The 23,812-nt window shown below is 35.4% G+C and overlaps 3 protein-coding genes across 4 annotated transcripts; all 3 read left to right on the forward strand.

Moving 5' to 3' along the window:
- The first annotated feature begins 7,208 nt into the window (after window positions 1–7,208).
- LOC105779778 (peroxidase 55) lies at window positions 7,209–9,255 on the forward strand. The gene is made up of 3 exons (XM_012603700.2): window positions 7,209–7,733; window positions 8,234–8,425; window positions 8,515–9,255. The coding sequence occupies exons 1-3, from the start codon at window positions 7,527–7,529 to the stop codon at window positions 9,091–9,093; spliced, it is 978 nt and encodes a 325-aa protein (XP_012459154.2). The 5' UTR covers window positions 7,209–7,526; the 3' UTR covers window positions 9,094–9,255.
- Window positions 9,256–10,094: 839 nt separating this feature from the next.
- LOC128040652 (peroxidase 45-like) lies at window positions 10,095–16,325 on the forward strand. 2 transcript variants are annotated; one of them, XM_052629929.1, is made up of 3 exons: window positions 10,095–10,331; window positions 10,419–10,610; window positions 15,746–16,325. In XM_052629929.1, the coding sequence occupies exons 1-3, from the start codon at window positions 10,119–10,121 to the stop codon at window positions 16,316–16,318; spliced, it is 978 nt and encodes a 325-aa protein (XP_052485889.1). In that variant the 5' UTR covers window positions 10,095–10,118; the 3' UTR covers window positions 16,319–16,325. The 2 variants fall into 2 exon arrangements, with proteins under 2 accessions (XP_052485889.1, XP_052485890.1); XM_052629930.1 differs by having other exon boundaries at window positions 10,419–10,604.
- A 5,027-nt stretch (window positions 16,326–21,352) lies between these two features.
- Window positions 21,353–22,630, forward strand: LOC128040483 (uncharacterized). Its single transcript, XM_052629246.1, has 3 exons — window positions 21,353–21,520; window positions 21,933–22,082; window positions 22,250–22,630. The coding sequence occupies exons 1-3, from the start codon at window positions 21,353–21,355 to the stop codon at window positions 22,628–22,630; spliced, it is 699 nt and encodes a 232-aa protein (XP_052485206.1).
- Window positions 22,631–23,812: the final 1,182 nt, after the last annotated feature.

Here is a 23,812-nt window from a genome sequence, read left to right on the forward strand (position 1 = left end):
AAACAAAGAACCCTTAAAACGTAAACACAGAATTCTCTAAATGTGTTATGAGTTCTAATATCTAATGGGTGTTTTATCTAAGGTTGTAAAAGAGCCTATTTATAGGTTAAATTCATATATCAAATAATAATAAAATAATCTAAACTAATCAGTGTTTGACTGAAATAAATAAACAAAGTTTAACTAAAAGATTATTTTTTTCAAATTTGACTGAAAATAGGAGTCATACTTAACAGATCTTCAACAGCAGGTAGTACATAAGTTTTCCTTTTGATGAATACAATATTTTATTACAGACCAAACTAATGTTTGGCAGGAATATTATTGCATACTGAACATCTGTTTCTCTTCTTTAGGTAGAGCAATTAGAGCAAGAAGTTGGTGAGCTTCGTAAGGCACTGTTTGAGAAAACTGAACAAGAAACTGCAATGCTTCATGTTTGATTTGTTTTCCTCATATTCAATCAGTTTGAAGATTATTACCTATACCTTAAAGTGTTAAATTCTGTCCACAGGCACCATTTTTGCTTATGGCGTGACAAGTAGCGGGAAGACTCATACAATGCATGTAAGAAATAATTTGCTACTTCTTTTCCTTATCTTTGTATGTTCTACACTGTAGTGTGGTGTCTCCTATTTTAATTTCATCTAAAGCTGTCATTTAATTTGCGTTATAGAGACCAAATGTTCGATTCTTTTGCTATTATACATTAATGAATAATTGGTTTATTGACTACTCTAAGCTTGTCAGATTGGGATGTAGGGAATAGGATTAATGATTATTTGTTTATATAGGAGCTTGAAGGGATTGTGTGTTGGTTATTTAACCTTATAAGTAAGTGCAACAAGGATTGGAATTATTTGCTCTTTAAACAAAATCTATTTAATTCTATATCTAAAGCTCAGAAGTAGCATTAATTTTTTAACTAAAGCAACAATATCTCGATTTTTACCAATGTCACATTTGTGCCTAGGTATTACTTATTTCTAGCTTTCCAAATTCCATTTTTGGAGAAATATACTTGTTATTTAAGTTAAGTTAGTGCAGCAAGTGTCAAAATCATTCTTTAAGTCAAATCTATTTAATTTTTGCATTTTCCACTTGTGACAAGCTTAGAAGTAGCAGTATTTTTGAACTAAAGCAACAATTTCCTGCTCTTCTTCTACTAGAGTTTATAAATTTGATTTCCTTCACATTTGAGTCTAGCTACTTTATTAATCAAAAGTTCAATTACCTTGCAGCAGTAGGCTGAAAACAGGTTCCTTGTTTGTTAATTCCTTTCTAGTATTTTCTATTGTTGTCTCATTATTTACAAGTCATTTTTTAATTTCAGAGCATTTATGTCTTCATATCATATCATAATTTGTTGTCATAACTTCTTTATTTAAACTTTACTTATTGTGTCTATTTATTATGTCACTTTAATTAGTTCATTTCAATTTTCAAATGAAAAAATCTAAAAGATACATAAACTATGGACGACTAATGGAAATTCAAACATTTTTGAGGGTTTAAATCTAAATTTCCATTTTCCTCAAACCATGTGTCATTATTTAGTTCACTTGCATAACATAATTTCTCTTTCTTTAAATTTCTTCAGATACCATGGTTCAACTTGGATATCAGCTAGTCTTTCAGGGTAAAAATGTTACTTATTTTTATTGGTAAAAAATGGTTTTACTTGATTGTGTTGGTTTTTTAACTTAGCAACAAGGTTCAAAAACAATCAAAACAATTGTTTAAGTGTTTGAAAGCTTAAAAACAGAAGCAAAACAAGCTGAAAAATGAATGAACAAAGTGTTTTCTTCATTACCCGAATAAGAACATAGTTGCTTACATAAATAGATCAAAATACATAGAAAGAAAACAAAGCTTGCTTGTGCAAGTAACTAAAGGTTTACATCAACAAAAGACAACCTAAATTGACTACTAAATCAGCTAAGCACACATTTAACCTTAGCTGATCAAAGCAAATAATGATTACACCATAGGCTAACAAAAGTCAACTGGATAAACAAAGCTACTGTCGAATTACACCATGGACTTTAGCATGCTCCTGCTGAGTTCCTGGTTCCATGCATGCAACGTGATTTTTGCATGGTTTCTTGCATGATGCTGCTGTAGTTGCCACCTTTGAACAGATTGTTTAACAGATATATATATAGATTTACCATTACAGACTTCCACCTCTGTATCAAAACTTCAACCTGCCACCTCCATTTGTGTTGCACACTGATTGCCCTCATTATTGGCGCTATCATCTACCAGGTTTTTTTCTTCTTTTTTTTTTTTTGACCAATCTGTTTCATGGATATAAGTTTTGGTGTTTAAAAATTGATATAGCCATGTTTATTGTTTCAATTCATAAGGTGAAACTGAGGAGCATTTCTCAACAAGATTAGCCAACAATTTAGAAAACCTTGTTCTCAAAGAGGGTCTAGAGACAGTAAGTTTTTTGAAAATGAAATGAGGAACCCTTTTGCAACTACAAGAGCCTTGTATGTGTGGCTAATCATAGCTGGTTTTATATATATCAGATTGCTGCATTTATTGCTGAGCCTGTGATGGGAGCAGGTGGTGTTATACCTCCTCCTGCTACTTATTTTGAGAAGGTGAGAGTTCTTAAAATGGCTTATATTGATAATAATGAACATGGCTTTACTAATGTAGCATTGTCAAATACCATGCAGGTACAAGCTGTTGTGAAAAAATACGACATACTTTTCATTGCAGACGAGGTATTTTGCTAAATCTCGATTTCCGGCTCTTCATTTTGCTTGAAATATTTCCTATAACCGTTTCCTCCGACACTCGTGCTCAAGTCCAAGTAACATATGAGAGATGTTTGGATGGTTTGTTCATAAGTGAGGTTTTGTGCATTGCATTTTAGGTTATTTCTGCATTTGGGAGGCTTGGGACAATGTTTGAATATATGCCGATTGGAGCAGTCATGGTGAGCCCTCAAGTAATAGAAGTCGTTTATTCTCAAAGCAACAAGCTTGGTAAGTTAAAACCTGTATCCAACACTCATGAGTGTTGAGAAAATCGGTAACTCTCATTCTTGACTTTATTGAGCTCACCTTGAGGCTCTAAGTACCAACTATTTCTACTCGTCCTTTAGCTTTCAAGTAACTGATGCACAAAAATTAGGTTTGAGATTCACACTATGAATCTTATGTCACTCCTTGATAGAGAACTTAGTACAAATTTTACAGCACGGGCCAATACGAACATGTATCATTTTTCATACTAGCAGTGGACTCTTGTAAAATTTATTAGTAGTAGGATTTTCTAAGATTTCCCCGAATCCTGATCTTTATTCCATCCTATGGTCACATTACAGTGTGACAAGAGAATTGGTTTCCCATTCTTAGTGACTTCTTTCCACTACTCTATACTATATGTACTGAGTTTAGTCTTTTTTCATGGTGCTTCATTAGTTGAGTAGAATATTTACAAATGATTCTGTTCCACCTATGAAAATTTTATAATGCTTAATTGTGAAATTTTTGTTGAACTTTTTTCTTTTTCTATTAAGAGTCTGTGTAAAACAGGAAAATTTTTCGGGCTGCAGTCGATTTTCAGATTCTTATTCCATGAATAATTTATTTTATGTTGCATTGGCCAGTGGTTAACATGTTGTTTCCACATTTTTTCTCCTATATTAGTCATTAACTTGCAATAGTTTTCCACAGAAGTTCTAGTCCAGTACTCTATATTAGTCACATCTTCTGTGGATTAAACCTTGAAAGGTTCAACTTTTTATTTCTATATGAAGATCTCTTTGGAGCAATGACGTAGAAGATTCATATTGCTATTCTTTTTAGCATGCTGCTACTACCTAAATTACTCATGTTTCAAGCCTTTGGCAGTAATAATTAGAAAATGCCTATTTAAAATATTCAGTTCTTGTGATTCATTATTGTCTTTGATGATTATATTCCCTAATTCCGATTTTTTCTTTGGTCTTGATCGTTAGTTCTAGTTTGAACCTTGACCACTTGATTAGATATACAACAGCTATTGACATGTGGTCCTTTGGCTGCATAGTTGCTGAACTCTTTCTTGGGCTGCCATTATTCCCAGGTGCTTCAGGTTTTTATGAGTGAGAGGTAGTTTAATCCACAATGTACTGAAAACTATTGCAAGTTAATGAGTAATTTTTCCTTGAATATTTAGGCATTTTAATTGATGATTCATATATTAATATTTTCTTTTTGTTGCGAAAAGTTTCTTGATGGAAATTGGAGTAGCAAGAACATATAATATATGCTTTGCTTCTTCCACTGAACATTTTAGGGAGAAACAAATTAGGTTTTAGGCTTTTGACATGTGCTTGAATCGATGAAGGGTGGTTTTTGGATCAAATTGGCTAAGACTTGGACAAAATAGTGGAAGAACATGACCTATCATACCAGATGGCTCAACTAAGTTGAGGAATACCAGATTGTCAGCATTAGCATCCATTTCTTCATCTTCATTTCTTGAAGCATCAGAGGTTTCTTGGAGCTTTAAGGTTGTATGGTCGTGGCTGCTGCCAAATAGAAGGTAAGTCCACAATGAGTTGAACTGATTTACTTATCTTTGCCATGTTCACTATGGTTTGAACAGTTTACTCTTATTTTCATGCAGAGCATGTAGGTACTAAATCTGCAGTTCAAATTCGAAGCCATGCTCAAAAGTTTTTCTCTAAGGCTCATTGCTTTGACTTCATTACAAGATTTCCTTGATTAAGTAAATGTATTATATCTTTTATTACCAAGATTTAATTGATTAAGAAAATGCATTGCATTTTTTATTACCTTGCAATGTGTATAGTCATAGGCAGGTTCAACTAGTCTGTCTGTTTCTCATGTATATTATTTATTTTAGTTTTGATTCTAAATTTTTATTTTTACTTTAATATTTACGCCAACTTGAGTTCTAACTTTTGGATTTTAATTGTGTTATATTTAGTTTTAAAGTTAAAATTTTCATAGAAAATTTAATTTAAATAATATTTTTTATTTATCCTTAAAAGTATATTTAAAGTTCAAATTAAAAAAATAAAACATAATATAATATTTATCATAAAAATAAATATTATTTGATGAAAATAATTTTTTTTAAAGCTTATGTTTTTAGCGGCGTTTTTGCGAGAAGCGTCGCTAAAGGTTTGTTCTATAGCGGCATTTGTGATAAAAAGCGTCGCTAAAGGTCATGTTCTTTAGCGGCGTTTGTGATAAAAGCACCGCTAAAAGGCCATGACCTTTAGCGGCGTTTATGACAAAAGCACCGCTAAAGGTCGTGATCTTTAGCGGTGTTTGTGATAAAAGCGCCGCTAAAGGCCATGATCTTTAGCGGCGTTTTTTCACATAAACGCTTCTAAATTTAGCGGCGTTGTCTATAGCGACAATTTTTGCAGTGCTTTTACTTTTAGTAGGGCTTAAAAGCACCGCTAAAGGTCTAAAAAAACGCCGTTAAAAGTCTATTTTATTGTAGTGGGTGTAGGATTATATTGGTGGAATCGACAACTATCACAAGATGAAAAATGCTTAATTGTAAGAAACTAAGATAGATTTGCAAATTGTTAATATTAGTGAATTCAAGTCAATTCATTTTAATATAGTGGTCAATTGGACATCAATCATTAGATGGTTTAAGCTATGAAATTAATTATATTAATCTTATACTTCTAACTCATTCTAACCCTTTTATTTTAAAATTTCTCACCATTTTATATTTGTGAAGTCAGTAACAAATTTTAAATATAAAATGTCCCATTGAACAAAACCTTATAGAAAATGTCATCACTTAATAGTATAATCTGAAGTTTTCTTCTTTTAAAATCACAAAACTTTTAAAATTTTGGTACTTTTACATTTTCAAATATTTAAACTCAAACATAAAATAGTACATTTTACAAAATATAAAAATCAATTGTTCTAGCCAGATCAATTGATATTCATTCTTTAAATTGCATTTTTCTTTTTTGAAAATATGACTTTAGTGGTAGAAACCAAAGAGAATACTTTTGGATTATGCTCTATTACTACTCAAACAATGATATTTGATTTATTAATAAATATATTTATTTATAGAAATAAAAGTAAATAATTATATAGAAATTCAAATTATTAATTCAAAAAATGAAATAATAAATTATAATTCAACATTTTAAAAATAAGAATACCAATTTATTTGAATATATCGAATCCCAAAACTACATACATTCTTAATAATATGACTGAGTGAATTGGGTTGGGTTGTTAACAAATCAGAAAAGAAAATCCTATGTTTTGAAGTTTTAGCAGAAAAAAATAAAATATGTCATAAGTTTATTTTCATAAATTTAGAATTTAATTTTTAAAATTTAATCATGATTTCAAAATTTAGATCTAACTTTTAACACTCATAAGATTATTTTGTTAAGTTCGATTTTATTATAGCGTTATTTTTTTAGTTATGCTATCATGAAATGAATATTTTCTTTCATTCAAAATATCACACCAATCAATTTAAAAATTAAAAAATTAAACTTTAAATTTGTGAAGAGTTGCATATTTTAATAAAAAAAAATGGTTTAGCTTGTTTAATCACATAATTCATAACCATACGTATATATCCGTACCTAGAGAACAATAATGCAAACCGGAAGACAGCATTGTAGCAGCTATGGATGTACATATTCAAAGTCGTTAAGCGAGACTCTATTTGTGGAAGAAAAATCAGTAAGAAGGACGTCATCATACACTACAGTTTCTTAAGGAAAGTTTAGTCAAAATACGAAACTCCTAAAGTAATACCAAGACCCCTTTGAGACGCAACTCATTCATGGGGGTAGGTTTAAACTTTTATTCATAAATATTAAGCGTGCTTGTGATTGGAAGTTGTAATCCAATTCTCCAAATTTATACATATTCCAGTTTATAAATTTGAATTGAAATTGATTCTGAACAACATTAACCCCGATCATCAAATATGCCCCATGTGAAATCTTACACGTTCTTGTTCAGACATTGATTTGTTGCCATGTCCCTTTCATTATGCACTTCAAGAAATTAATCCAGGTTCATCTTTAAAAAAAGTCTCAGCTCATCTAGAAAATAGGATGAGCTGCAAACACCAAATAATCCACCAAGTCAATTATAGCATATTTTTTTCAAAATTTAGGTGATAGGGAACTGCCTTTCTACTACAATTGCAACACCCCTTGTATTTGGCTAACTTTTGGTTTTTAACAACATTGGCAACTTCAAGTCTTGTAGACATGGATTAATGTGATCTTTGTTTGTACTTAAAAAATTTATTATTGTTATAAAAATATTTGCATTATTGATTAGATATTCTAACAAGAAAGGGAGTAAGCATGTTTAGGTATATTAGATTAGCTTAGACCAAGTATTAGCTACCAAGGCAAACCTAATAGTTTATTGTTAAATCTGTCCTGTTATATGTTTCTTCTATATATTAGAGTTTCACACTTTCACTTATGGCTTGTGGATAGGCTGAAAGGGAAATAAAAGCTCTAGAGAAAGAAAAAGCAAATGGAGGTATTACAGAGAGGGTTGGTGTTGTTAATGGTTTTCATGGTTTTTCAGAGAGGAGAGGGGCAATTATTTGAGAATTTCTATAGGGGTACTTGTCCGAATCTAGAAATGATAGTGAAACAAGTAGTGTCCACCAAGTTCACCCAAACATTTGTTACGATCCCTGCTACGCTGCGCTTGTTCTTCCATGATTGCTTTGTCGAGGTACGTTGGAAGAATAGCATGATTACTTTAGATGTTGTATGCAGTTTGTCTTTGGTTTCAATGGATTTATGATTTACCTGCAAAATTGTATGTCACCCCTGCATGCATGCTTGTAATGCTCTGTTGCTTTGATTCTTTATCCTTCGTAAAGTATTCATGTTTGGCACATACTCGAACACGAATGTTGCTTTGATTGTATCGAGTATTGGGTAGGTTATGATCAGGAGTATAATACGGGTATCATACATTAATAGATATATTCTGTACAGTGCAACCATCCTTAATTCCTTATAGCCCTGATGAAAGTAGCTGAAAAAGATCAAAACTTGTTATGGTTGGTGTTTTCCTGTTTCTCTGAATTACTTCTTTTTTTAGTCATGGTCATAATTGGAGGCTGATCGACCTGGACATGGTGAAACAGGGAAGGTCTAACAACGAATGATATCACCTGTTTTGTTGTCAATAACAGACACATTAATATAAAGTGCTATCTTTTGCAGGGATGTGATGCATCAGTCATGATAGCATCACCAAATGGAGATGCAGAAAAGGATGCTCAAGACAATCTCTCCCTCGCAGGAGATGGATTCGACACCGTAATCAAGGCAAAGCAGGCAGTGGAAGTACAATGCCCTGGAATTGTATCTTGTGCCGATATTTTAGCACTTGCAGCAAGGGATGTTGTAGTACTGGTAAGGAATGCTCAACCATTTCCTGGCAAAACTAAAACTAGTCTCTCGCAATACATAACCAAACTGATTATGTGTGAATAAAATCATAGGCTGGTGGCCCTTCTTGGGAAGTAGAATTAGGACGTCGAGATGGCCTCGTATCCCAAGCATCCAAGGTAGCAGGGAACTTACCAGATCCAGAATTCAACCTTGTTCAACTCAACACCATTTTTGCTAAAAACAACCTTACGCAATTCGATATGATTGCACTCTCAGGAGCTCATACTCTAGGCTTCTCTCATTGCAATCGCTTTTCGAATCGCTTATACTCCTTCTCTTCATCTTCAGTTGTTGATCCTAGTTTGGACCCAAACTACGCACAACAGTTGATGCAAGCCTGCCCTCAAAATGTAGACCCCAGCATTGCCATCAACATGGACCCTGAAACCCCAAGAACTTTCGACAATGTGTATTACCAGAATCTTGTTTCTGGGAAGGGCTTGTTCACTTCAGACGAGGTGCTTTTCAGTGATCCAGCATCTCAACCAACCGTAAGTGATTTTGCTAGCAACCCTGGCAACTTTAATGGAGCCTTTATCACAGCAATGAGGAAACTTGGGAGGGTGGGAGTCAAAACCGGGAATGAAGGAGAGATAAGAATGGACTGCACAAAATTTAAAGATGCTTAAAAGTGATTGTGTTCGTGGTGCGTGCTTGTCAATGCATTGAAAGATGGATGCGATTGTTCTTTTGTAAATCATCATACAATAAAAGGAATACGTTGCTGAAGTAGATTTCAAGACTGTTTACTTGTTCATACATACAATAAAAGTCATTAATTAATTGCCCTATCAAGTTATTTACTACTTTTCTCAATTAATCATTTGATCAAGTAACATGCCATTGCCAACAATGGTTTAGTTGTCGGAGAGAAGGTTGGAATGCTTCATGCCAACTGTGAAAACCTCCGCATTTGACCTTAATAAGTTATTGTTATTGCATATGTGTAAATCTAACACATAGGATTAAGAATATTGAATATAATGCAATTGTTTTTTAGTTTGTATTTGTAGTTTTGGTGAAAATGGTAATGCTATTGGTGTCAAGGGTTCAAACTCATCCTATGCAAGATTTTATTAGTTTTATTAAAATAAAAATATATATAAAAATATTATTATAATAATAATATATTTTATTTTAAATATGAAAAGATATTTTAATTACTTCTCCAACCGAGTTTGAAATTTAGGTTTCAAATAAGTATAGATTACCAAGTTGGAGCACACTCTATGTATTAACCCTTATTATTATTATTATTATTATTATTATATTTTTGGCCCATGTGAAGGGATAAATGATGATTTGACTTGGTTATTGCCAGTATCGTGTTGTTTTCATATCTAATTACAAGCAGGGGAGGTGCACTTCAGGGTCTAAGCTCATCTGCAATTCTCCACTTGGACGTTCGTAGAAGAAACGAGTAATTCTGAACAAAGGGCTAAAAACATTTAATATGGCTGCTTGTTGAATTAATACATATTTATATGCTTAGGCCAGTTAATCAATCCATCAAGCAACTTATAACAGAATCAAAAGACTTTTTACTTCTTTGTATCTTCCTTGTATGTATATATATATATATATAATCATTCTTATATGAACAATGCCTGTGAAAAGGTTGAAAGTCAAAGAGAAGTTCGAGCTAAGGAAGAAAATGGAGATAATTAGGAGATGTTTCACATTGTTCATACTTGTCATAATTCTGCAGGTTGGAGAGGGAAAATTATCTCAAGCCTTCTACAACTCCACTTGTCCGAATGTGGAATCTATTGTAAGAAAGGTTGTAGAGGAAAAGTTTAGCCAAACCTTCGTCACCGTCCCCGCCACCGCCACCCTACGACTGTTTTTCCATGACTGCTTTGTCGAAGTACGTTAGTACCATCAATCAATTTCTTAAGATTGACTACATGAACCAATTGAGTTAAGTTCGAGTTCTTTTATTGTGTTTTTCCAGGGTTGTGATGCATCGATCATGATCGCATCGCCAAATGGGGATGCAGAGAAGGATGCTCCAGACAATCTGTCCCTAGCAGGAGATGGATTCGATACCGTAATAAAGGCCAAGAAAGCAGTGGAAGCTAAATGTCCTAAAGTAGTCTCTTGTGCAGACATATTGGCCATTGCCTCTAGAGATGTTATAGTCCTGGTAAGAAATGCCCCAACAATTTTACCTGAAATACATGATCCCTTGTTGAAAGCTGGACTGCAATGCAACATGGAGCCAGAAGCATGCTACTATCGAGATCGCAGACTATCGAGCTCACTCATTTTGCTTGGTGCGCACGAATGGTTTTGGACCAAATGAAGCAAGCGGCATTGCTGTTTTGTTTTGTTGTAATTTAGTTCAGTTTAATTGCAACTAGCTTTAATAGTTAGTAAGATTAAGTTAGTGATTAGATAGTGATGTAAAAGCGATATGTCACTCATTTTGTATTTGACTTATGCTTACATTGGTTGTAAATTAGTGGAGGCGAGTTAGATTAGTAGGTAAGCATCAAATGAACAAATTGTAACTCCTTTTATTTCAAATTTTGAATGAAAAATGTAATGTTCGATTACAACTTTCTTTGAGTATTCAATTTTTGTTTATTTTTGCTTTGCTTTGCTTTTTCTTTGCTTTGATTCTTCTTGCTTCAGTCTTGCAAACACTGTATTGTAACTTTGTTTGATGTTTGCTGCTGCCATTGTTCCAACAAATGGTATCATGAGCCCGAATCTTTGAGAGGCCATTTTTTGTACTTTGTTGAGTTTAAATCAAAACCATCAGCAAAGCTTAAAATCAGAAAGGATCGAAGCACTTAAAATCAGTTTAGCAGAATGAGTTTCACTCCACCACCTCCACCAGTGTTCACTGGTGAAAACTATCACATTTGGATAGTTAAAATGAAGACTTATCTCCAGGCACATGATCTTTGGAGTGTGATCGAGAATGATGCTGAACCACCTCCATTAAGAGCCAATCCCACCATTGCACAGATGAGGCAACATACTGAGGAGCGAGCCAAGAAGCATAAGGCTATGGCCTGCTTGCAAAATGGAGTCTCGATGTGATTTTACTCGCATCATGGCTGTGACTCACCAAAGCAGGCTTGGGAGAAGCTGAAGGAGGAGTTCATGGGGACTGATAAGACAAGGCAACAGCAAGTGATTAACCTCAGGAGAGACTTTGAGAATTTGAGGATGAAGGAGTCTGAGACCATCAAGCAGTACTCAGACAGGATAATGGCCATTGTCAACAGCATTAGGCTCCTGGGAGTGGACTTCACGAGAGCGAGTTGTTGAAAAGGTCATTACAACTCTCCCCGAGAAATTTGAGTCAAAATCTCTTCACTTGAGGACTCAAGGGACTTATCACCATTTCATTGTGCGAGTGATAAACTCCTGTATGCACTTGAGCAAAGGAGGGCAAATAGGCAGGAGGAGAATCCTGAAGCTGCTTTCCAGGCTAAAGCCAGTGAAGGCTCGAGTGTGAGTGCAAAAGGCAAGAAGCCCTGGCATAATAGAAGGGTCAAGTCAGGAAAAGATGAAGCAAAAAGGGTGTTCCCACCATGTGTTCATTGCAAGAAGACAACACATTCAGAAAAGTATTGCTGGTTTAGGCCAGATATTCAGTGTAGAAAGTGCAAGCAGTTTGGCCATGTGGAGAAGGTGTGCAAGGGCAAACCAATGGAGGCTGCTCTGCAACAAGCTAGACCTGCTGAGGACATTCAAGCTCAGGAGGAGCATGTGTTCACAGCAACTTGCTTTGTTGGCACAACCAAGGCCAGCAATGATTGGCTACTAGACAGTGGTTGCTCACACCATATGGCAGCAGACGAGAAGCTGTTCAAGGGCCTAGACAGAAGCTTCCACTCGAGGATTAGAATTGGAGATGGCAAGCTGATTGAGGCTAAGGGCAAGGGCAGTGTGCTGGTTAGCACTGGTTCAGGTAACAAGCTGATCACAGATGTGCTTTTTGTACCTGATTTAGACCAGAATTTGCTTAGTGTAGGCCAATTAGTTGAAAAGGGCTATACATTAGTTTTCAAGGATGGTTGTTGTACTGTTCAAGACATGAATGGTCTGGAGTTAATCTCAGTCTCTATGACTGATAGATGCTTCATGTTGGATGTTAGCCAAGTAGAAAGAAAGGCATACACCACCTTGCTTGATAACACGATTTGTGGCATAAGAGACTAGGCCATGCCAATTTTAGATCTCTTGATTTTCTACATAGGCTGAATTTAGTTGATGACATTTCAAAATTGAGGTTAGTGGGAATGTTTGTGAGGTTTGTCGACTTGGTAAGCAAGCTAGACTACCTTTTCCTGCCGACGGTGCTTGGAGAGCTCAAAACAAGCTCAATTGGTGCACTCGATGTTTGTGGCCCTATGAGAACACCCTCAATCAGTGAGAACAGGTATTTTGCCCTGTTTATAGATGATTTAACAAGGTTGTGCTGGGTCTACTTCTTGAAGCTAAAGTCAGAAGTGTTTGAAGCCTTACGCAAATTCAAGGCTTATCTTTGAAAATCGGTCAGTTGCAAAATTAGAGCCTTGAGGGTGATAATGGCTCTGAATATGTGTCTGAAAGATTTCAGAAGCTTTGTGACAGTGCTGGGATTCACCATCAGCTCACAACAGTCTATACTCCTCAACAGAATGGAGTCTGTGAGAGAAAGAATAGGACTGTACTGAACATGGCCAGATGCCTCTTGTTTCAAGGCAAGCTTCCAAGCCAGTTTTGGGCTGAGGCAGTCAACACCTCAGTGTATCTGCTCAACAGACTACCAACTCGAGCAGTCAAGGATAAGACTCCTTTTGAGGCTTGGCATGGAGTCAAACCTGTGGTAACACACTTAAAAGTGTTTGGCTGTGTATGTTATGCACTTATTCCAGTAGAGAAAAGGACCAAGCTTGAGAGCAGAGCAACTCCAGGAATCTTTGTTGGCTACAGCAGCAACAAGAAGGGCTATAGAGTGTATGATCCTACAGCAAAGAAGGTCTTAGTCAACAGGGATGTAAAGTTTGATGAGGAAAAAGTGTGGAATTGGAATGGTGTTGAAGCTGACATGTCTGAAATGGACCAGTTGGACTTGGTTGCTGAACCCATAGAAGAGGGACCAGGAGAAGATGTTGTAGATGACATACCAGTGAGGGGCACTAGAACTTTGGCTGATGTCTATCAGAGGTGCAATGTTGCTGTGATTGAACCTTCAGACTTTGAAGAGGCTGCTAAGAACAGAAGCTGGATGAAAGCTATGGAAGCTGAGTTGGAAATGATCAACAAAAATCAGACTTGGGAGTTGGTGAGCAGACCAGAACACAAGAGGGTCATAGGAGTTAAATGGGTGTACCGGGCCAAGTACAATGCTGATGGCTCACTGAACAAGCACAAGGCCAGGCTTGTGGTGAAGGGCTACAGTCAGCAGTATGGTGTTGACTACCTAGAGACTTTTGCTCCAGTGGCAAGACTGGATACAATTAAGCTGCTGTTTGCTTTAGCAGCTCAGAAGCAGTGGAGAGTTCACCAATTGGATGTCAAATCAGCATTTCTGAATGGTTTTCTCAAGGAGGAGATCTTCATCGAGCAACCTGAAGGTTTTAAAGTTGTTGGACATGAAGACAAAGTGTACAAGTTGAGAAAGGCCCTCTATGGTGCAAAGCAGGCACCAAGGGCCTGGTATGACAGAGTTGATGCTTACCTGACCAATCTTGGATTTGTGAAGAGTCTTAGTGAACCTACCCTGTATGTTAAAAGGTCAGAACATGAAACCTTGCTGATTGTCTCCTTGTATGTAGATGATTTGCTTGTGACAGGGAGCAAAGTTGAGCTCATTGATGAGTTCAAGGTCCAAATGCAGCAAGTGTTTGAGATGACAGATTTGGGGATCATGACTTACTTCCTTGGCATGGAAGTGCACCAGTCTGATCGAGGTATCTTCATCAGCCAACACTCATTTGCTTTGAAGATCCTAGACAAATTTTGCATGCATAACTGTAAAGCAGTCAGCACACCTGTGGCTCAAGGAGAAAAGCTGACTAGCAGTAGTGATAAGCAGAGGGTTGATGAGAGGCACTATCGAAGCCTAGTTGGTTGTCTGTTGTATCTAACAGCAACCAGGCCAGACATCATGTTTGGTGTCAGCCTGTTATCGAGATTCATGCATTGTTGCAATGAAGCACATTTGAAAGCAGCAAAGAGGGTCCTTAGATACATCAAGGGCACTGCTAGTTTTGGTGTAATGTTTGAAAGTGGGAACCAACTGAAACTAGAAGGCTACTCGACGGTGGATGGCGGGATCCTTGATGACATGAAGAGTACCTCGGGATACTTCTTTACACTTGGATCGGGATGTTTTTTGGAGTTCAAAAAGCAAACAAGCTGTTGCTTTCGATCCACGGTGAAGCGAGTACATTCTTTGCAGCGAGGAGCGATTAATCGAGCCATTTGGCTAAAGAAGGCGCTTCATGACCTTAATGAAACTCAAGATGAAGCAACCGAAATTTGGGTGGATAATCGATCTGCGATTGCAATAGCCAAGAATCCGTGTTCCATGGTAAGACTAAGCATTTTAAAATCAAAGCGCATTTTGTTAGAGAAATTTGAACAAGCAAAGGAAGTCGACCTTGTGCATTGCGACTTAGGGGCACAATTGGTCGACATAATGACCAAGCCCTTAGGGTCGCTTTCGATTTGAATCTTTGAGAAGTGCAATTGGAATGTGTTGCATACAGTCCAAGGAGGAGTGTTGAAAGTGGACGCAATGCAACATGGAGCGAAGCAAGCTACTATCGAGATCGTGACTATCGAGCTCACTCATTTTGCTTGGTGCGCACGAATGGTTTTGGACCAAATGAAGCAAGCGGCATTCTTTGTTTTGTTTTGTTGTAATTTAGTTCAGTTTAATTGCAACTAGCTTTAATAGTTAGTAAGATTAAGTTAGTGATTAGATAGGTGATGTAAAAGGCGATATGTCGACTCATTTTGTATTTGACTTATGCTTACATTGGTTGTAAATTAGTGGAGGCGTTAGATTAGTAGGTAAGCATCAAATGAACAAATTGTAACTCCTTTTATTTCAAATTTTGAATGAAAAATGTAATGTTCAGATTACAACTTTCTTTGAGTATTCAATTTTGTTTATTTTGCTTTGCTTTGCTTTTTCTTTGCTTTGATTCTTCTTGCTTCAGTCTTGCAAACACTGTATTGTAACTTTGTTTGATGTTTGCTGCTGCCATTGTTTCAACATCCCTGAGAAAAAAATCTCATATATCTTCCTTGCTGTCTTTCAATGTCCAGGCTGGAGGTCCTTCATTCGAAGTAGAATTGGGACGTCGTGATGGATTTGTATCGAAAGCATCAAGGGTAGCCGGACAGCTACCGGGGCCTAATTTCAATCTCAATCAACTCAACTCCATGTTTGCCCAACACAACCTTACACAAACTGATATGATTGCACTCTCAGGTGCTCATATTGTAGGCTTCTCCCACTGCAGTCGCTTCGCAAACCGCTTGTATTCGTTTTCACCATCTTCTCCCGTGGATCCCGACCTCGATCCTACATACGTGAAACAATTAAAGCAAGCGTGTCCTCAGAATGTAGACCCCAGTATCGCCATCAACATGGATCCTGTAACCCCACGAACTTTTGACAATAAGTACTTCAAGAATCTGGTTGCTAAGAAGGGGTTGTTTACATCAGACAAGGTGCTGTACACTAATCGAGCATCTAGACCAACAGTGGTTCCATTTTCGAAGAAACAAAATGTGTTTAAAGAAGCCTTCATTACAGCAATGAGGAAGCTCGGAAGGGTGGGAGTTAAGACTGGTAAACACGGAGAGATAAAGGTAGACTGCACAGCCTTTAACTAAGGAGCTTCATATTACCTCTCATTCTTTGTCTTCATCAGATAATAAGCATTCATTCAAAATGATTAATTCTTGATCATTTATTTACATATATTGTAATTCAGACAACAAAAGGACATTCTGCAGTTACAAACTTGTATACTTCTTGTCTTTGTTATGCAATAAAGTATTCCATTAGCTGGCAGCAAACTTGTTTAATTGGCCATGAAATTGGAAAAAAGAATATGTAATTTTGAACCCAAGTGTTGCTTTAAACAAAAGATTAGTTTTCTTTTCACAATGTCTGAATTTTCTAATTCTTGCCAGTGCCATGTGCCTTTAGAAAATTTTTACTTATTAGGCTGACCTTTGTATCCTGTAAATCCAGATCAAAGATATCGTTGAACTCGCATCGCATATGGGAAGAAAAAACAAGTTTCAGTTATTAGTTGAGTAAGTTGTAGATACTCTAATTTCACATTCTTTTTATATAACAATTTGGATTTAAATTTAATTTATTTTAATTCTATACAAATTTTACTTATCAATAAAATCCAGTAGGTCAAATTTCATTATTAATCCTATACCATGCATAAGTCTATGTTCTCCAATTTAATCATTTTATTCCCTTTACTTTTAAAATTTGAAGCGCTCTTAACTCAATTGGTAATGATTAAATCTATGAACTAAAATGACCGATTTTTTGTGCATATTACATGAAAATAGCAAAGTAATGTGACATGACATATGATTTGTTACAATATTTTGAAAACAATGTAATTTAACTATTATGATTCAAGATAGGATTAAAATTTCAAATTTAGAAATATATTAATTAAAATAACAAACAAATAATGCAAAAACAAATAATAAAATTTGACCAAAATTTTATGAGTGGGTGAGATAAATAACGTGATTTCCATGATAAATGAAAGTCGTAACGGATTTGCTCACATTTTTAAAAAAAATCATATTTTTGGAGAATCTTACTCCATACTTCAATGTTCAAATACATGCCACATAGGTAGTTCAAAGAAAGTTGGTTGTCCTATATATATAATGTTATAATAATTGTACATGAGAGGATGTAAGTAATAAAAATTATAAATTTTGATTATTAATCAAAAGTTATGTCTATTCATAATAATGAGTTATGTATCTTAAATACGAAGAGTTATATCACTTGATTTTTAATAAATAATTATAACTATTTAAATCTATTTAAGAGATGTACTTGAATAGTTATATCTATTTAAGAGATGTTACTTAAGAGTGTAATTATTCAAAAGCGATATCTATTGAAAAGTTAGTTCTCTATGAAGAGATATGAGAATTCATGTAAATAGAAATGAGATTTCATTTGGATGACATATCAAAAGTAAATATTACCATGCAATTTCGATTAACTTTAACATGTTTTCACTAAGTGAATGTTCAATTGTAAGATACCTTCATTTATGTAGATTGGTTTTCAAGATTATTAAAATCTATAATATTATAGAAATAAGAGGGGGAGATTGTTGGAACATTTTTAAAATATATATATTGTTCCAATAACTATAAATAAAATGTCACATCCTAAAATTCAGCCTAGTAGTTCCAGGTTAGTGAACCGAGTTTTATCAAATTAGGCCTCAAAATTAATTTTCAGAAATTAGAGCCAAAATTAGGTTTGAGGATTCAGAATTAAGTAATCGAAAAATATTTTCCTTTAAATGGCTTTCAAAAACAAAATCAATTTTAAAAAGAAACGAGAAAAAGACTTTTAACCAAAAAAGGGAACTGATTTGTAAAAAGGTAAAATTTGGGAGTAGCCCAAATACAATTGTACCAATGTTTTTAAATCAGCCTATTTTCTTTCAAGCAAATTCTTCAATTTGATTTTCACTTCTCCCAAACACTAAAATCTCTCCCAATTTCAAAGGAAACCATCAAGAACAACATCATTTCTTCATTCGTTTTCTATAGGATTTTCATGAAATTCAATCTCCAATTCATTTTCCTTCTCGAATCAACGTGAGTTTCTATTTCCTTGTTAAGTTCTAAGATTATTAAGCTTTTGAAAACAAGTTTTGATCCATGATATCAAGAATGTTATGGATCTAACGATTTTAGTCGAAATTGATCGTATTAATGGTGAAATTTGAATCTCTAAGTTAAACCTTTATTTTAAATGGTTTTAATATATTTGATAAGATTAAGAGGGTTCTAATCTTAATTTAACAAATCATTGAGAGATTTTTAAAGATTTGATAATTTTTCTTCAAGGTGCTCATAGGTGATTTTCGAGAAAAAATATTCAACTTTGAGATTTTAGGGGTTATAAGTGGTTTAGATATGTTATAAATTGATTATCTGATGTTTAGAATTAGTTCCAAGCAATAGAAATAGATTCAGATCAAGAAATTTAGGATTTAACTAAACTAGTCGAAATTTTTGGTTTAGGAGGAGCTAGATTGAATCTACGTTTTTATTTGATTTCTGATGTGTGTGCCACTGTTAATGATTTGTAGAGTGTATTATGCCTGTGAAGTTTCAGAACTGTCGAAGCCCTCTAAGAGCAAGGCGAAGCTTGTTTAAGTTTTAAGCTAGCAAGAAAAAGAAAAATCGGTGAATATTCTGGAGTCGTTGTTGGTATGCACAATTCATTGTGTTAATCGGAAGCTTAGGTTAGCTTAAACACCTATCCTATGTCCCCGAGAGTAAGCCTTCATATTCCTTGTGCCTTTTTTTTTTTTTACAAAATGGTGATTATGTGTTGCGAGGTGTGGTAATTGATGCAACAAAAAAAAGGTGATACGTGATTTATGTCAGTAAGTGTCATGGGATTTATTGGTTTTAATGCACTCATATGTGATCTAATGAGATTGTCCCTTATTGAGCATTGTGTTAGCACTTGTAAGTGCATCAATTGTGAGTATGATAAGCATGCTATGTGAAAGTGATAGTGTTGTGTATATGATGATCAAAATAGAGGAATTGTGCAATAAAACAGTAAGTAATCGTGTGTTAATGTGGATATGTTGGCCTTGTGATCTTTTGAAACCGTTAGATATAGTTGGCATGCCATATGATTGTGAGTACTCACCCTTGTGTTTTGTGATAGGGCGATTGAGGCCTCAAGATAGGTTGGAGAAATAACGGAATGTTGAGCTATGCTCTATTCAACGAGACATGTTTGATGTCTTGTAAAGTGTTTAGCTTAAGGCTACACTTAATGGGACATGTTAGACTCTTTGAGTCATTGGTGTGTTGGAGATCCGTTTATCCAATGAGTGTGATTGGGTTCACTTATGTTTCATAATCTCAAAGAGCCAATATATCAAAATGGAATGTATAATTTGTAACTCAAGTGTCTTTTGAAAGAATATATGTCTATTTATGTGAACAAGTGAAACGTTAAACTGATGTTTTGACATGATGAGAAAGTGTTTGTGTACTTACTTTTAATATGCTCTTTTTTAACTTATGTTGTTATGTATGCTCAGTGGTACTTATGAACATTCACTGAGCTTGTTTGAGCTCACACTCTTCTTTTAAATTCTGCAGAAAAATAGTGCATTCAGGAAGTGTGAAGTGGGTAAGGAAGTGATCCGCACAAGGCATCGTGGTTGAGTATGTTTTTATAGTTTTGAAAATTTTGAATAAAGGCAATGTGGTTGTTATTTTGGGACTAGACTCCTGGATTGTTGATAATGTTTTGGACTTTGATTATGGATATTTTGATGCTTGGGAATGAGATTGAGGATGCATGCGATGTTTTCTTGATGAATATATAATAAAGTGGCATGTAAAATGGTTAAAAAGTGTTAATGGCCTTAAATTAGTATTATGGAAATTTTGAGCATGTTTAAATGACCTAATAGTTCAAAATGGACATTTAGGATCCTTAGGAAACCTTGAGATGCTTATTTGTTATGTTGAGTAATGATTTCTTGGAATAAAAGTATGGTTGCTAACATGATGGTTATATAGTATGTCAAATTTCGCTATGATATGTTATGGTTATGTGAGCATATTCTAATTATTGTTTGAAGGTAATATGACATGTTTGAAGTGAGAAATTGCCTCAAATGCACAAAAATGGTATGTGTGGCAGTGTTTAAACTTGAAAAATGCAAGTTTCGGACTAGAATTGTAGTCAACGTCTCGACCTCATTCGGGTGACGTTTCGACGTGGGATCGATGTTGTGACTTCCTTTGTTGAGTCTCTCAATGAGAGACCTCTTTCAGAGCTCGTCCCGACGTGCTGCATCACGTCATCTCGACGTGGTATCTAGCTTGCCCATGACATGTTTTCACATCTTTGTAATTTAGTCCTTAGGTTTTGGTAATGTAATTGGAGTCCTAAACGTTTACGAAATACTTTAAATATTTTCATAATAAGGTCTTAGATGTTTAATTTGTAAATATACTTATAATTCTATAATTCGATTATTTTTAATATTTTTTCATTATTTCGATTTAGTCTCTAAGATATTTGTTTTTAAAATTAACCTAGAATTGCTAGTCAGATTAAACTAATTCCTTAACAAGTGTTCCTAAAAAGATTTTAGAATTAAAATGTACCTTTAAATCGATGATACACGTGTGTTTGCGTAAATTGGACATAAAATGATGTTTTTTCCCTTATGCCTCGTTTGAGTAAATTTTGTTAGAAAAAACATTCGACTAGGTTTCAATTGTTTAGTTATGTATATGTATATATATGAGTTGAATGCATGCATAAGACTTCTGTCATTGTTTGAAAAAGAAAACGATCAGTTAATGGTATGCAAAAATGTTGTGTTGTGTTCTAGGTCACTTCGGTGACTAATGTGTCGTGCCAGATTCGAGTCGGATTGTCTCGGTCGGGTTTGGGGTATGACTAGTGAGTTTTTTGACCTGGTTCAAGGAGGTATAACTGTGGTTGAGTACGAGTCAGAGTTTGTGCAACTCAGTTCATATGCTCATGAGATTGTTCTTATTGAGAAAGACTGATGCAAAAGGTTCCGTTTTGGGATGAATCAGGATATTCGAGTTCATTTGGTGGCTCAAAATACTAAGATTTTTGATGAAATGGTTGGGAAAGACAAGGTTATTGAGAAGACATTGGTTGAGCCGCCGCGATCAATGGTGACTGAATCTAAACATTGGCTGAGAATGCCAAGGCTATTAAGGAGACATTGGTTGGTGCATCTAGACAACCGCCTAAGAGAGGGTGTGATATTCAGGGTTCTAGTAGAGGTAATAAGCATGGGTTTCAACCGAGTCAGTCTAGGCAGTAAAATAATGTTGTGGTTAGTACTAGTAGGTCATTGGGAGTTTCGGGATGGCCATTTTATGGACACTGTGACCGTAGGCACCCTGGTGTATGTCAAAAACTAACTGGGGGATGTTTCAGGTGTGGCTCTAAGGAATATATGTGAGGGATTTTCCAAAAAGAGTCGAGGTTTCATAGGCTCAAAGTTTTGCACTTGTGCCTGTAAGAGGTTGTGGCTGAGGTAGAAATGGCAATGAAAGATAGGCTGGGTAGAGAACCATTGCCCACACTGTTGCTACCCAAGTTGAGACAGGAGGACCAACTCGAGTCTCTACTATTAGGAAGTTGTAGGATTGAGATTCAATCAACGTTATTTCAGGTACTTTCACTTTGTAGACTATTTCGTTATTTTCTTTGGTTGATTCTGGTTTTACACATTCGTACATCTTGAGTGATTTGGCTAGTGAGTTGGGGATTCCAGTAGAGGTTATTAGTTTGGGTATGACTGTCACTAGTTCCTTCAGTGAAAGCATTGTGGTGAATCAGGTATACTGTAGGTGCCCCCTAATAATTTAGGGACATGTCTTCCCGTAGATTTGATGGACTTGCCTTTTTATAGATTTGATGTAATTCTCGGTATGGATTGATTAACCAAGCATAAGGCAAAGGTAGAATTTGAGTCTAAACAGATTACTTCACGAAGTAGTGATTAGATGGAGATCGTAGTTGTCAGGGAGAGACCTGAATTTCTATCTAATGTGGTTTCGATGACCAAGACTGAGAAAATAATGGGTAAAGGTTGTGAAGCTTATCTGTCTTATGGGCTAAATTCGAGCAACAAAGAACTGAGAGTTCAGGATATTTGTACCGTAAGAGATTTTCCTGACATGCTACTAAAGGAGTTGTCTAGTTTGCTACCAGGTCGTGAAGTATTGTTCGGCATTAAGCTCTTCCCTAGTACTGTACCAGTGTCTATTGCATCCTATCACATGGTAACAAAAGATCTTAAGGAGTTGAAGATACAGTTGCAAGAATTGCTTGACCGAGGTTTCATTCGACCAAGTGCATCTACGTGGAGTGCGCTGGTTTTGTAAAGAAAAAGGATGGTACATTGAGGTTGTGCATTGACTATAGACAACTGAATAAGTTGACCATCTAGAACAATTATCCTTTGACTTGGATCGATGACCTATTTGATCAATTATGAAAAGCGACTGTGTTTTCAAAAATCGATTTGAGGTCAGGGTATTATCAACTTAAGGTGAAAGAGTCAGACATATTAAAGACTACATTCAAGACTCAGTATGGGCATTATGAGTTTTTGGTCAAGCCATTTGGTTTAACAAATGCTCCTACCGCGTTCATGGACTTAATGAATTGTGTTTTCCATTCATATCTAGATCAATTTGTAGTTGTATTTATAGACAACGTCTTAGTGTATTCACATACTGAAGAGGATCACGATGCATATCTGTGGCTTGTTTTGCAAATATTATGGGAAAAGAAACTTTATGCGAAGTTGAACAAGTGCGAATTCTGGCTAAAGGATGTGACATTCTTAGGCCATGTTGTATCGGTAGACGAAAGTCGTGTGGATCCGAAAATGGTTGAGGCGATTTTGGAATGGAAACTGCCAAAGAGTGTTTCCAAGGTTCGAAGTTTCTTAGGTATGACTGGTTGTTATTGATCTGCCATAATTTGATATGGAAAACTAGGCTTTCCCGATATACTTAAGGGTCTTATTCTCAAGCAAAGTAGCATCTTTTTCGTAGTTTTTCTTAATTTTTAGATTTTAGGTTAATAAGCGTAAATGTCTTATTTTTACTCATTTTTGTGACCCAATTTAGCCAATAGTGTCATTGAGGGCCCTAACATGTGGCTAAGTGTTATAGGGGCGTGTTGGAGGTTGAAAACGAGTGAAAATAGTACCAAAGGAAAGGGTATCGTGATATCCAAATCTTGGAATCACAATACCTCTAACAGACTTGAAGATTGGAGATCACCCTTTAGTGATATCGCAATATCCACTTTGGGTATCACGATATCCAAACCTTTGGGTTCGCCTCCTTGGAATACTTCATGTTCCGTCGGAACTATAAATATTACAACTAACCTATACACTTGCAGTAAAACCGCACTTTAAAATTACTTTATAAAATCATTTGTTTTATGGGAACACGCACACACGGTTAATTATTGTAGATTCATTGAGGGGTTTTCTATTATTGTTGCACCCTTAACGAAGTTACCGCATAAGAATATAGTGTTTGAATGGA

Source organism: Gossypium raimondii, chromosome 4, assembly GCF_025698545.1.
Source record: "Gossypium raimondii isolate GPD5lz chromosome 4, ASM2569854v1, whole genome shotgun sequence".
NCBI lineage: Eukaryota > Viridiplantae > Streptophyta > Magnoliopsida > Malvales > Malvaceae > Gossypium > Gossypium raimondii.